This window comes from Oncorhynchus mykiss, chromosome 8, assembly GCF_013265735.2.
Source record: "Oncorhynchus mykiss isolate Arlee chromosome 8, USDA_OmykA_1.1, whole genome shotgun sequence".
Classification (NCBI taxonomy): Eukaryota; Metazoa; Chordata; class Actinopteri; order Salmoniformes; family Salmonidae; genus Oncorhynchus; species Oncorhynchus mykiss.
Window position 1 is genome coordinate 23952566 of NC_048572.1, and position 12238 is coordinate 23964803.

The following is a 12238-nucleotide window of genomic DNA, read 5'->3' on the forward strand; positions in this document are numbered from 1 at the left end:
TAAGCACGTTTAAGGAGGGGACAATCTCAAAGGGCTGGCTTTTGCGCGTTTGAAGACTGGCACCCAGAATCATGGTAATTAAGACGTGCTGTTTGTTCATTTGGCTCTGTTGATTCACTTCACACAATAGATCAAAGCATGAAATAATGTGAAGATATGTTTTTATTTAGCTCTGATAAACATTCTCAAAATAGGCTATTTGCATACAGTGCCATTGCCTGCCTGCCTCTGATGATTTCAAGAAATGTGTGTAGGCTAGTCTAATGTACACTTTACTTACTTATGAATATCTGTATGTATGATAGATTGTTTGACAAATTACCTGACCCCCATTCAACATCTCCTTTACAAAGTCCTCTTAAAAGATGCAATACTGCAGTAGGATTCTTCTTATATTAGCTAGTTGTGATAGACTATTGCATTCTGTGGTTCACCAATGCTGTCATATCTTTGGCGCAGAGGCTTTTTGTATGGCAGAATGGGCACTGGAACTCCCCTGAATCGATCCATTAAATCCAATCCTCCAAAGAAATTCACCAAGATGATGCCCAACTTGGCTGGCATGAAGCTGAAACAAAAGAAAATGCACTTGAGATCAATAAGGCAACTATTATAAAGTAACTCAGTGATAGAGACTTCAAAACTTTAAATTCTCCCTCTGCGACAGGTGTCATTAGGTGTGGCGTATCAATCCCTGGATTCAGTGACTGACCATTGAGCTTCTGATACAAGAGAAAGGCCTTGGGAAAATGAAAAGAGACGACTGAGGTATGGAACTAATGTCTACCTTTTTAATGCCATGAGGAAGTACAGACTGGAGGGTAGCAGTAAATACATCTTCTCCCTCAGGATTGCATCCACAATCATCTTTGCTGCATCCCTCTTGTCCATGATGGGCAGAAAAGACGGCCACCTAAACAAGAAGGGAAAATATAGAAATTACACTAGTATCATTATTGCCAGTTTTAGTTACCTGGGGGGGCAATCATATAGGGATAACTTACTTTGTCTGACATCCTCCAAACATGGTTGTGTTGATCAAGTAAGGACATACTATAGTAGTTTTGACCCCCTCCTTCTTGAGGACAAGCATCTCTAAGGCAATGGATTCAGCAAATCCAACAGCTGCAAACTTGCTGGCACAGTAGTCTGTCAACAATTTTTTTTAATGTTATAACAAAGTCAGTAAATTATTATTAAATTCTGTGGAGTAACACTACGGATAGAAGCTAATATTGTTGTGTTTCAGGGCTCACTCCAAATAGTGTAAATGACCCACATGAAGATTCACCCACCTGCTAATCCGTTCATAGCAAACAGTCCTCCATGACAGGCCACACACACAAGATGCCCATGGTTCCTGGACATCATAGCAGGGAGGAAAGCCTTGTATGTCTGTACAGATTCATGTCAGAGAGAAATGTATGGATCATCATACAGGATACAGATCAACTCTTAAATAAGGTTTGAATAGTTTTGTTTGCCTCCCCAGAAATGACAAGCTCAATTACCCAGAAGTGAGCAGCGACATTGACCCTCAGTGTTCTGTCCACCAGGTTGTCTGGGGCCTCTGTGAAGGTGTACTTTCCTGTCACTACTCCTGCATTATTCACCAAGATGGAAACATCCCCCACCTCCTTCTTTACCTGTTGAATCAGCAGGTGAGTCAAAGTGTACATCAAATCACACACAGTGCTTGGTGGATAAGGTACTTTTTTCTCCTGTTAAACATGATATTACCAATTACACACAGTGTTCACATTATTATACACATTATTGTGCACATTTAAAAAGTTGACTGTCCTAAAAGTTATCTCAGCTTTCATTCAAACATAGAACAAACCACCTTACCATGTCTGCAACTTTATACACCTCAGTCCGTCGACTGCAGTCACAAGCATAGGCATAGACACGTATGTCCAGTATCTGGCGAAGTTCCTTGGCTGTCTCATCAAGAGCTTCCCAGTCGACGTCCCAAAGGACCAAGGTAGCCCCACGACGACCCAGCTCCTTGGCTATCAGTTTGCCAATACCATTGGCTGCCCCTGTTACCAACACTATTTCCCCTTCCACGTCCTTCCTGGGTGGCTGGATGAACAGGCGCACAAGGGCCTCAAAAAGGTAAAAGATTGCTCCAATAATGAGCTCAAAATATTCCTTTATGTAACACACATTTAATAGAAAGCCCTCGAAACACTGGATCAGTTGGTTGTGCATATTTGCTGGGCTGACCCTCTTACTACAATGTTTTCTTCCCTTTTAAAAAGTATCTTGGTGATATCTTCAAATCGCTCTAAGAATTTATTGATCCGTTTATTCAAAGTCTCGCAACATCATGTCCCTCTCTCGGATTAGACTCAGATGTCCCTCCCCTGTCCTAATGTCAAAGGCTGTCATATGAGTGTTTTATTTTTGTTCTCTCATATCTGCTGTGTCACGTTGGTGTTTGACCTGTCACCTAGTAGTCAGTGGACATTTGTTATGAAGATCATTTTAGATTGGGTTAATGTTAGCAGGCCTATGACAGCCCTATTACTGTTCATTAACGTTACTACCACTACCATTAGTAATAGTTGTAGCTACTGCAGTCACTACCATTACCGGAAACTATATAGTATAGCCTTGTAGACCTAGTAGCAACTAAATACTTGGCCTACAGAGCAACAATTATGTTTACCCTAATTAAAACGTATTTAACGACCATAAATCCGTCGGCGGGCAAATAAATATGTACTTAATTTATATTTTGTAATTCATTTCGTATTGTGGCATAACTGTAGTATACACGTGTATCTGTGTCACAACGCAGGGAAGGGGATGTAGCTCAGTGGTAGAGCGCATGCTTTGCATGTATGAGGCCCCGGGTTCAATCCCCGGCATCTCCAGGGAGTTTTTTTTTGCAATTTGATCCGTTTAGCTTTGCTATGTTTGACAAATATTTTACAAGTCCGAGCTCCGGATATTTTCGTGTGTTAGGAGTTAGTGCAGGGTTTCCCAAACTCGGTCCTCGAGACCCCAAGGTGTGCACGTTTTGTTTTTTGCCCCTAGCACTACTGAGCTGATTCAAATAATCAACGAATCATTAGCCGGATCATCTCCCCCCTGCCAGAATCCCCCCTCTAATTTATTTAATTTTGTGGCTAGAGTCAAATACTTTCTGTGGCACACATCAGAACAAACTTCACATAGGCAACCGAAATTAATAATTAATGTATGTGTGTTATATTAAACATAGAGGAGGGAGTAAAATGCTGGCAAGCAATAAACATTTCAGAACAACTTTGGCTGAATTTTTATCCTTGCACTTTCAAAAATTCTAGTCGAATAAGACATGGGAGATATTTATTGATAGACTAATACTAATCAGTAGCGGATTTAGATACGGGCGACGTGAGTAGCCGACCAGGTCGGCATCTTGCCGGGGTACGCCCAGGGCGCCATACAAGCTAGAACCGCCACATATACTTGAAACAAATAGCAAAACCGAAAACTGCAGACAAAAATGCTTTCTGCTACTAAGATCAGTGAAATGTAGGTTAAATAGACAACGGAGTGAAGAGCAGACAGACTCTCAACTACAGTAGCAAGCAAGTCGCAGCTATGAACAACGCGAAGGGAGGGAGAATTTTCGGCACAACACCAGCACCTCACCGTTTTGAACTGTTTCGTTCCGGATCCTACTTGTCTGGATCCGGTACCGCTCATGGCATGAAATATAAGTTTTACTTTTTGCAATGTAAAAATTTTAATAAAAGCGATCAAGGTTCATTCTTCTTTAAAAGAAGAAAAGCATACCGTGAGAAAGTAGATTTTCAGCAGGGCCTGATATTCTACGAGTCGATTCGGGTTGGGCCCGGGTTTGTTATGGTTTGCTTAACATTGAACACGTTTACATGTGCCCAGTATTCCGGATAGTAGCTAATATCCTGCTTAAAGTCTCATTCGGGAGAAGCTGTTTACATATGAAGAAGTTTAGCTTCCGTCCCTCTCCTCGCCCCAATCCGGGCTCGAACCGGGACCCTCTGCACACAACAGTCACCCACGAAGCATCGTTATCCATCGCCGCACAAAAGCCGCGGAAAGGGGAGCAACTACTTCAAGGTCTCAGAGCGACTGACGTCACCAATTGAAACGCTATTAGCGCGCACCCCGCTGACTGGCTAGCCATTTCACATCGGTTCACATCATGCACTTTTGATATCCCGCTCTGGAGTTTCCCTGTAGTCATGAATAAACAGAATATTCCTCATTTATATTCCTATGGGTTAAGTGGAATAGTAACTGAAATCTGGACACTGACTGTAACAATGCGTAATAACCTATACTATTAACTCCTGCAGAATTGTGCATTTATTGCAGTAAAATGATACAATATTTATACACCAATGATATGTGAAAGTGAGCCCGTGCAGACCGTGAAAAACAACAGTAAACAGGATAAAATGTTACATGCCACAGTAGCATATCCCATCTAAAATCAGCATATCCCAGGCATTTTATCCGGGTTTCTCATAACTGGGATCCATGCCTTTTCAGTTTATTACGGGATATGCTTACATGTGTTACAACATATGTCAACGACAAAAAATAATAATAATGGGATATCGGTGTGTATGTAAACGTGATCAGTTTAACCTGTTTGAGACCAATGCATGGACATAGCTGTGTGAGAAGCGCGCCTGTATCTCTCACAGAACCAGTGGCGGGGCCCCACCTGTTTTGATCCCCACACTTTTAGGTAAAATATATTCTCTATATATGTATTTATTTTTATTGTGGGGGCTTGCCTGTTTTGCTTGTTATTTTGGCATTAATACGTGTAACATATCAGTTAGCAAACAATGTAAAAAAATTAAAATAAAGTGTAAATGAGTTAAAGCAGCATACAAGCATGGTCTCTTTTTTGCTTTCTTGAATAAGGCATCTCCGAAAAGCAGGTGTTTGAGCCTAGCTCAGTACTTTCTGTGGTGGTGGTGGGGCTAGCAAGCAGAAAATACAGAGCGTTGCACCAGATTGGCTAAGATTTCTGTCACTCATGGGACAGTAGGTCATCCCCAATTCTAAGGTTAGAGCTAGAACGTTTTTGCCCCTTGGGTTCTGGCATAGAGTTATATTAGAAGTGCCCATCCAAGAAGCCTCAAGGTCATTGGCCACAGATAGAATGACATCAAATCACGTTATATATACAGTAGCTTTGTGTAAGGAGTGCGCTGAGAGCCGGGAAGCAAGTTCAGGGAGTGAGTGTTTTAATAAATAAAACAAAACAAAGAACACGAACCACAAACAACGCATCGACACGAAAACAGCATCAATAACACCAGACGAAAGAACCAAGGGGAGTGACAGATATAGGGAAGATAATCAATGAGGTGTGGAGTCCAGGTGAGTGTCATGAGGCGCAAGTGCGCGAGGCGATGGTGACCGGTGTGCGGGATAATCAGCAGCCTGATGATCTAGAGTCCGGAGAGGGAGTACACTTGACACTTTGATTGGACTGATCATGTCAACATCGTACTTTCAAAATCTTAGCTGGCAAGCTAACAATCGTCACCATGACTCAAATCGACAATCAAATCCTTGTCATATGAAGAGAAATTAGAGATAAGCGTCTCGGTGCTCATCGGCTATTGGACGTAAACATTACAAGTTGGACATCGCAAATTCAACAATGGGTGGTTTGGGAAGGAATTAGTGGCTAGCTGTGAGTTCAAGACAACTGAGAACTCCGGACAAACGAGCTTCGACTGGGAAAATACGATTTGAACGGTCATTCAACTCATCTTTCTCTTCGATGACAAAATGTGCCCAGTGAACAGCATGCCGACAAAACAAGCGTTTAGAAATATTTCAAAGACAATCGCAGGAAAACAGGTTGGAAAGCAAATGGCTGCTGAAAAGAGAACTCTAATCCGTATGCTGTAGGCTACCAGAATATTTGATCAACTTTAAAATAAAGTCAAATCAAATCAGTTTATTTGTCACGTGCGCCGAATACAACAGGTGTGTAGACCTTACAGTGAAATGTTTACTTACAGGCTCTAACCAATAGTGCAAAAAAGGTGTTAGGTGAACAATGGGTAAGTAAAGAAATAAAAATAGTAAAAAGACAGGCTATACAGTAGTGAGGTTACATACAGACAGACACTGGCTAGTCAGGCTGATTGAGGTAGTAGGTAGATATGGTTGAAGTGACTATGCATATATGATGAACAGAGAGCAGCAGTAGCGTAAAGGAGGGGTTGGTGGGTGGCGGGACACAATGCAGATAGCCCGGTTAGCCAATGTGCGGTAGCACCTGTTGGTCGGCCCAATTTAGGTAGTATGTACATGAATGTATAGTTAAAGTGACTATGCATATATGATAAACAGAGAGCAGTAGTAGTAGCAGCAGCAGCGGAAAAAGAGGGGTGGGGGCACACAATGCAAATTCCTGTTCAGGAGTCTTATGGCTTGGGGGTAAAAACTGTTGAAGTCTTTTTGTCCTAGACTTGGCACTCCGGTACCGCTTGACATGTGTTAGCAGAGAGAACAGTCTATGACTGGGGTGGCTGGGGTCATTGACAATTTTTAGGGCCTTCCTCTGACACTGCCTGGTGTAGCGGTCCTGGATGGCAGGCAGCTTAGCACCAGTGATGTACTGGGCCGTACGCACTACCCTCTGTAGTGCCTTGTGGTCCGAGGCCGAGCAATTGCCGTTCCAGGCAGTAATGCTCTTGATGTTGCAGCTGGAGAGCCTTTTGAGGATCTCAGGACCCATGCCACATCTTTTTAGTTTCCTGGGGGGGAATAAGCTTTGTCGTGCCCTCTTCACGACTGTCTTGGTGTGTTTGGACCATTCTAGTTTGTTGTTGATGTGGACACCAAGTAACTTGAAGCTCTCAACCTGCTCCACTACAGCCCCGTCGATGAGAATGGGGGCGTGCTCGGTCCTCTTTTTCCTGTAGTCCACAATCAGCTCCTTTGTCTTGGTTACGTTGAGGGATAGGTTGTTATTCTGGTACCACACGGCCAGATCTCTGACCTCTTCCCTATAGGCTGTCTTGTCGGTGATCAGGCCTACCACTGTTGTGTCGTCTGCAAACTTAATGATGGTGTTGGAGTCGTGCCTGGCCATGCAGTCGTGGGTGAACAGGGAGTACAGGAGGGGACTGAGCACGCACTCCTGTGGAGCTCCAGTGTTGAGGATCAGCGTGGCAGATGTGTTGCTACCTACCCTCACCACCTGGGGACGGCCCACCAGGAAGTCCAGGATCCAGTTGTAGTGGGAGGTGTTTAGTCCCAGGATCCTTAGCTTATTGATGAGCTTTGAGAGTACTATGGTGTTGAACGCTGAGCTGTAGTCAATGAATAGCATTCTCACGTAAGTGTTCCTTTTGGCCAGGTGGGAAAGGGCAGTGTGGAGTGCAATAGAGATTACATCATCTGTGGATCTGTTTGGGAGGTATGCAAATTGGAGTGGGTCTAAGGTTTCTGGGACGATGGTGTTGATGTGAGCCATTACCAACCTTTCAAAGCACTTCATGATTGTGAGTGCTATATAGGTCTGTAGTCATTTAGGCAGGTTGCCTTTGTGTTCTTGGACACAGGGACTATGGTGGTCTGCTTGAAACATGTTGGCATTACAGACTCAATCAGGGACATGTTGAAAATGTCAGTTGGTCAGCACATGCCCAGAGCATACGTCCTGGTAATCCGTCTGGCCCCGCAGCCTTGTGTATGTTGACCTGTTCAAAGGTCTTACTCACGTCGGCTACAGAGAGCTTTAAAGCAGCAGCTCTACCCTTTAGCTCAGTGCGAATGTTGCCTGTTATCCATGGCTTCTGGTTGGGGTATGTACATACAGTCACTGTGGGGACGATGTCCTCAATGCACTTATTGATAAAGCCAGTGACTGATGTGGTGTACTACTCAATGCCGTCGGAAAAATCCTGGAACATGTTCTAGTCTGTGATAGCAAAACAGTCCTGTAGTTTAGCATCTGCTTCATCTGACCACTTTTTATATACTGAGTCACTGGTGCTTCCTGCTTTAATTTTTGCTTTTAAGCAGGAATCAGGAGGATATAGTTCTGGTCGGATTTACCAAATGGAGGGCGAGGGAGAGCTTTGTACACGTCTCTGTGTGTGGAGTACAGGTGATCTAGAATCTTTAGTAAAACAAGCGAGAGAGGCTTTAGGCAAGAACACATCGGCCACCACCAGCAAGTGAACTACTCATCATTGGGTGAGTCAGTGACACTGAAAAATGTTTTTAGGACTAATTTCCCTCCTGGTATTGTAGCCTACAATATGTGCATCTCCACACACCTAGACCTAGGCCCTCCATACTCAACCGGCAGATCGGATCCGGACCCAGGACAGGGTAAAAAATACTTTACTCGCTTGGGCTTTGACCCCTGGTATCATATAAGCACAAATAAGATATGGAAGAATGCAATGAACTCAAGGAAATTTGCTTTAAAACAGGAAACAAACCTCTGCCCCATGCAAAATGTGGAGAATCTGCTTTAAAACTGCAACATTTTCTCTCTGCCAACTAGAGTGGTGTGTACAGGTTGGGATTTGTTACTACGCTGATAAATTACATTATACATCTGCACCTTTGCCACCTATGAAATTTGTGACTGGACCTCAAATAGTAGTTGAGCAACCCTGGCCTAGGCTATTGATGGATTTAAGGCAACTTAGTTTTGATTGATCTCAGATTCTTAGTTTGTCAATGTCAAAGTAGCCTGTTATTTATATAATCTGTGCCGTATTAAAAAATATAGTCTCCAGTCATGGAAAATGTCTTTGAATTGATTTTAAATTCCTTTATAAAATGCCAACATTTTCTGGGATCCTAGAGTACTAAAAATGTAACCCATTTGTGTCACTTGCTCTATGCCTGCACTATGCCACTACTTAAATGCGATGATGATATGCATTCAATGCTTTTTAATAAAGGGGATTATTTTTTGTCTCATGCGTTCCTGTACACCAGACATGCGTTCCTGTACACCCCCCCCCCCCCCCCCCCCCCCCTCCGTGTTTTTTTCCTACCTTATATTATTTTTGTGTGCAATATTGATTACAGCATGTTGGGTTTGAACGGAGTTAGCAAGAAAGGGATTTCACTGTACTTGTGCACGTGAGATTAAAAACGTAAAATTTGAACACGCCCACGTACGTGCCAGACAACGGTAACCAGGGAGGACGGATGTTTACCAAAATGTCTGCCTCCCTTGTCACTCAGTCTACATAACGTCAACAGCAATAATTTAGGGATCATATTTAATTTTCTAACGATTTCACATTACAGCAGTTACACAGATTATTCTAGATTTTAACCTTGCGACTAAAACATCTGCATACCTTTTTAACGGCCGCAAACTTGACCGTTACTAGCTAACATTAGCCACCAGGTCTAGCTAAAGTTAACGTTAGCAAACGTTACTGTACGTAACGTTAATGCTTTGATGACTAACGTTAGCTTGCTGCTAGTTAGCTCTGTCTAGTATCTAGCTAGACTTAGTATGTGTCCTTAACTAGCTAGCTAACTACCTTTTTTTTAGTAGCTAACTTATGTCAATTTTATTCAACGGATGACCCAGGGACAGTGTCTGTGTGTAACGACGTTAGGCTTTTTGGTGTGGCTCCAGAGACCGTATTGAAGAACACTGTCAAATCAAAGTTTATTTGTCGCGTACACAGATTGGAAGATGTTAAAGCAGGTGTATCGAAATGCTTAACAGTATGTTTCTAGCTTCAGCAGTGCGTTATGTGCCGGGTTCACTGAGGGTACAGCTAGCGTCGTGTGAAGTATACTGACATGTTATCCAATTTGTGGTCCATTTACCACAAGAGGGAGCTACCAAAGTGACTTGTATGATATGGGCACCGAATTATATAAAATGTGCTGTATGCACTGTGGACAGAGGTGTAAAGGGATACGTTCTCTACTAAGCCTGCTGACTCTAAGGTGAGTTATCACCACCATTGTCGTTTGACTATCACATGTTATACTCACATCAATTACATACACACCACTGTGTCAGGTCAGTTTGATACCACAACTGAAGCTGTGTCTGATCGAGTGATAATGTTGTGATATTTATTTTATTTATTTTATTTAACTAGGCAAATCAATTAACAACAAATTCTTATTTACAATGACTGCCTACACTGGCCAAACCCGGAGGATGCTGGGCCAATTGTGCGCTGCCCTATGAGACTCCCAATCACGGCCGGTTGTGATACAGCCTGGATTAAAACCAGGGTTTCTGTAGTGATGTCTCAAGCCTGAGATGCAGTGCCTTAGACTGCTGCACCACTCGGGAGCCCAACCTTCTTGCAGTATGGAACGAAGAGCTATGTTGTCTCAAGACAAAGGAGATGATTGTGGACTACAGGAAAAGGAGGACCGAGCATGCCCCCATTCTCATCGACAGGGCTGCAGTGGAGCAGGTTGAGAGCTTCAAGTTCCTTGGTGTCCACATCACCAACAAACTAACATGGTCCAAACACACCAAGACAGTCGTGAAGAGGGCACGACAAAGCCTATTCCCCCTCAGGAGACTGAAAAGATTTGGCATTGGTCCTCAGATCCTCAAAAGGTTCTACAGCTGCACCATCGACAGCATACTGGTTGCATCACTGCCTGGTATGGCAACTGCTCGGCCTCCGACCGTAAAGCACTACAGAGGGTAGTGCCTACGGCCCAGTACATCACTGGGGCCAAGCTTCCTGCCGTCCAGGACCTCCATACCAGGTGGTCCGAGGAAGGCCCTATAAAATGACCCCAGCCACCCTAGTCATAGAATGTTCTCTCTGCTACTGCACGGCAAGTGGTACCGGAGCGCCAAGTCTAGGTCCAAGAGGCTTCTAAACAGCTTTTACCCCCAAGCCATAAGACTCCTGAACATCTAATCAAATGGCTACCCAGACTATTTGTATTGCCCCCCTTACACCACTACTACTCTCTGTTGTCATCTATGCATAGTCACTTTAATAACTCTACCTACATGTCGCCAGCAGCATACCACCTTGCATACAACTGCTGGCTTGCTTCTGAAGCTAAGCAGGGTTGGTCCTGGTCAGTTCCTGAATGGGAGAGCAGATGCTGCTGGAAGTGGTGTTGGAGGGCCAGTAGGAGGAGGAGGGTGCCGTCTTTCAGGTGGGACGTTAAACGGGTGTCCTGACTCTCTGAGGTCATTAAAGATCCCATGGCACTTATCGTAAGAGTAACGGTGTTAACCCCGGTGTCCTGGCTAAATTCCCAATCTGGCCCTCAAACCATTACGGTCACCTAATAATCCCCAGTTTACAATTGGCTCATTCATCCCCCTCCTCTCCCCTGTAACTATTCCCCAGGTCGTTGCTGCAAACTTACCTGGTAAAATAAAGGATAAATTAAAAAATAAACATGTACATACTACCTCAACTAACCGGTGCCCCCGCACATTGACTCTGTGTCGGTACCCTCCCTGTATGTAGTCTCGCTATTGTTATTTTACTGTTGCTCTTTAATTACTTGTTACTCTTAACTCTTATTCTTATCCATATTTTTTTGAAACTGCATTGTTGGTTAGGGGCTCGTAAGTAAGCATTTCACTGTAAGCTCTACACCTGTTGTATTCGGCACATGTGACTAATACAATTAGATTTGCCAAGGCCATGGCATTTTCTCCCGACTCAACAAAAATTGTCATTGCCCAAACTGATAAATTATGTTATGTCTACAAAATCTGAGAGGAATGGTAAGCATAACTTCATACTTCTCATAGTTGTATTTTGGCTGGCTTTTAATTCACAGTTGACCGACCTGTAGCCTCTCCTTGTATCAATTGTGATGCATCCTTCTTATCCCTCACACAGTGGTGAGAAGGTAATATGCAACAAATTTGTAAAGACGGTAATTTATCTTATTTTAATCAACAACATTCAAATGAAACACATTTCATCCTGTTTGAGTGCTTTGACATGTTTGTTATGGCCGGCAGAACACGCAATCGTTTTTGGTTTAACTGAGGGAAAGGTGTGTAAACATTTACACAATCTTTTAAAATTTTATTGACAGCATTTTTTTTTATTAACAAAGTTCAATGATTTTTCTGAACATTGTGTTGGATCTTGACATGTTTTGTTTGCTTCCTCTCGGGTTCACCTTGCTAACACAAAAACAAACAAGTCATCTACAGTCTACGGAGAAGATTCCTACGTTGTCTCGTTGACAACAGTGTGCTCTTGTTCTTTATTTC

At 43.2% G+C, this 12238-nt stretch overlaps 1 protein-coding gene and 1 non-coding gene across 2 annotated transcripts; one reads left to right on the forward strand and one right to left on the reverse strand.

The window, feature by feature from the left end:
• Window positions 1-144: 144 nt before the first annotated feature.
• si:dkey-221h15.4 (uncharacterized protein LOC563950 homolog) lies at window positions 145-3193 on the reverse strand. Its single transcript, XM_021612045.2, has 6 exons — window positions 1852-3193; window positions 1512-1646; window positions 1296-1395; window positions 1005-1149; window positions 788-913; window positions 145-568 (listed from the first exon to the last, which is right to left on the reverse strand). The coding sequence occupies exons 1-6, from the start codon at window positions 2215-2217 to the stop codon at window positions 400-402; spliced, it is 1041 nt and encodes a 346-aa protein (XP_021467720.1). The 5' UTR covers window positions 2218-3193; the 3' UTR covers window positions 145-399.
• On the forward strand, window positions 2814-2885 carry trnaa-ugc. Its single transcript has one exon. It is a non-coding gene; the product is annotated as a tRNA-Ala (tRNA).
• Window positions 3194-12238: the final 9045 nt, after the last annotated feature.

Coding starts and splice junctions, on each gene's coding strand:
- si:dkey-221h15.4 (XM_021612045.2), bottom strand. CDS start 2,217: ATGCACAACCAACTGATCCAGTGTTTCGAGGGCTTTCTATTAAATGTG. Junction 1,150..1,295: donor TGCTATGAACGGATTAGCAG/GTGGGTGAATCT, acceptor AATTGTTGACAG/ACTACTGTGCCAGCAAGTTT. Junction 914..1,004: donor TTTGGAGGATGTCAGACAAA/GTAAGTTATCCC, acceptor CTTCTTGTTTAG/GTGGCCGTCTTTTCTGCCCA.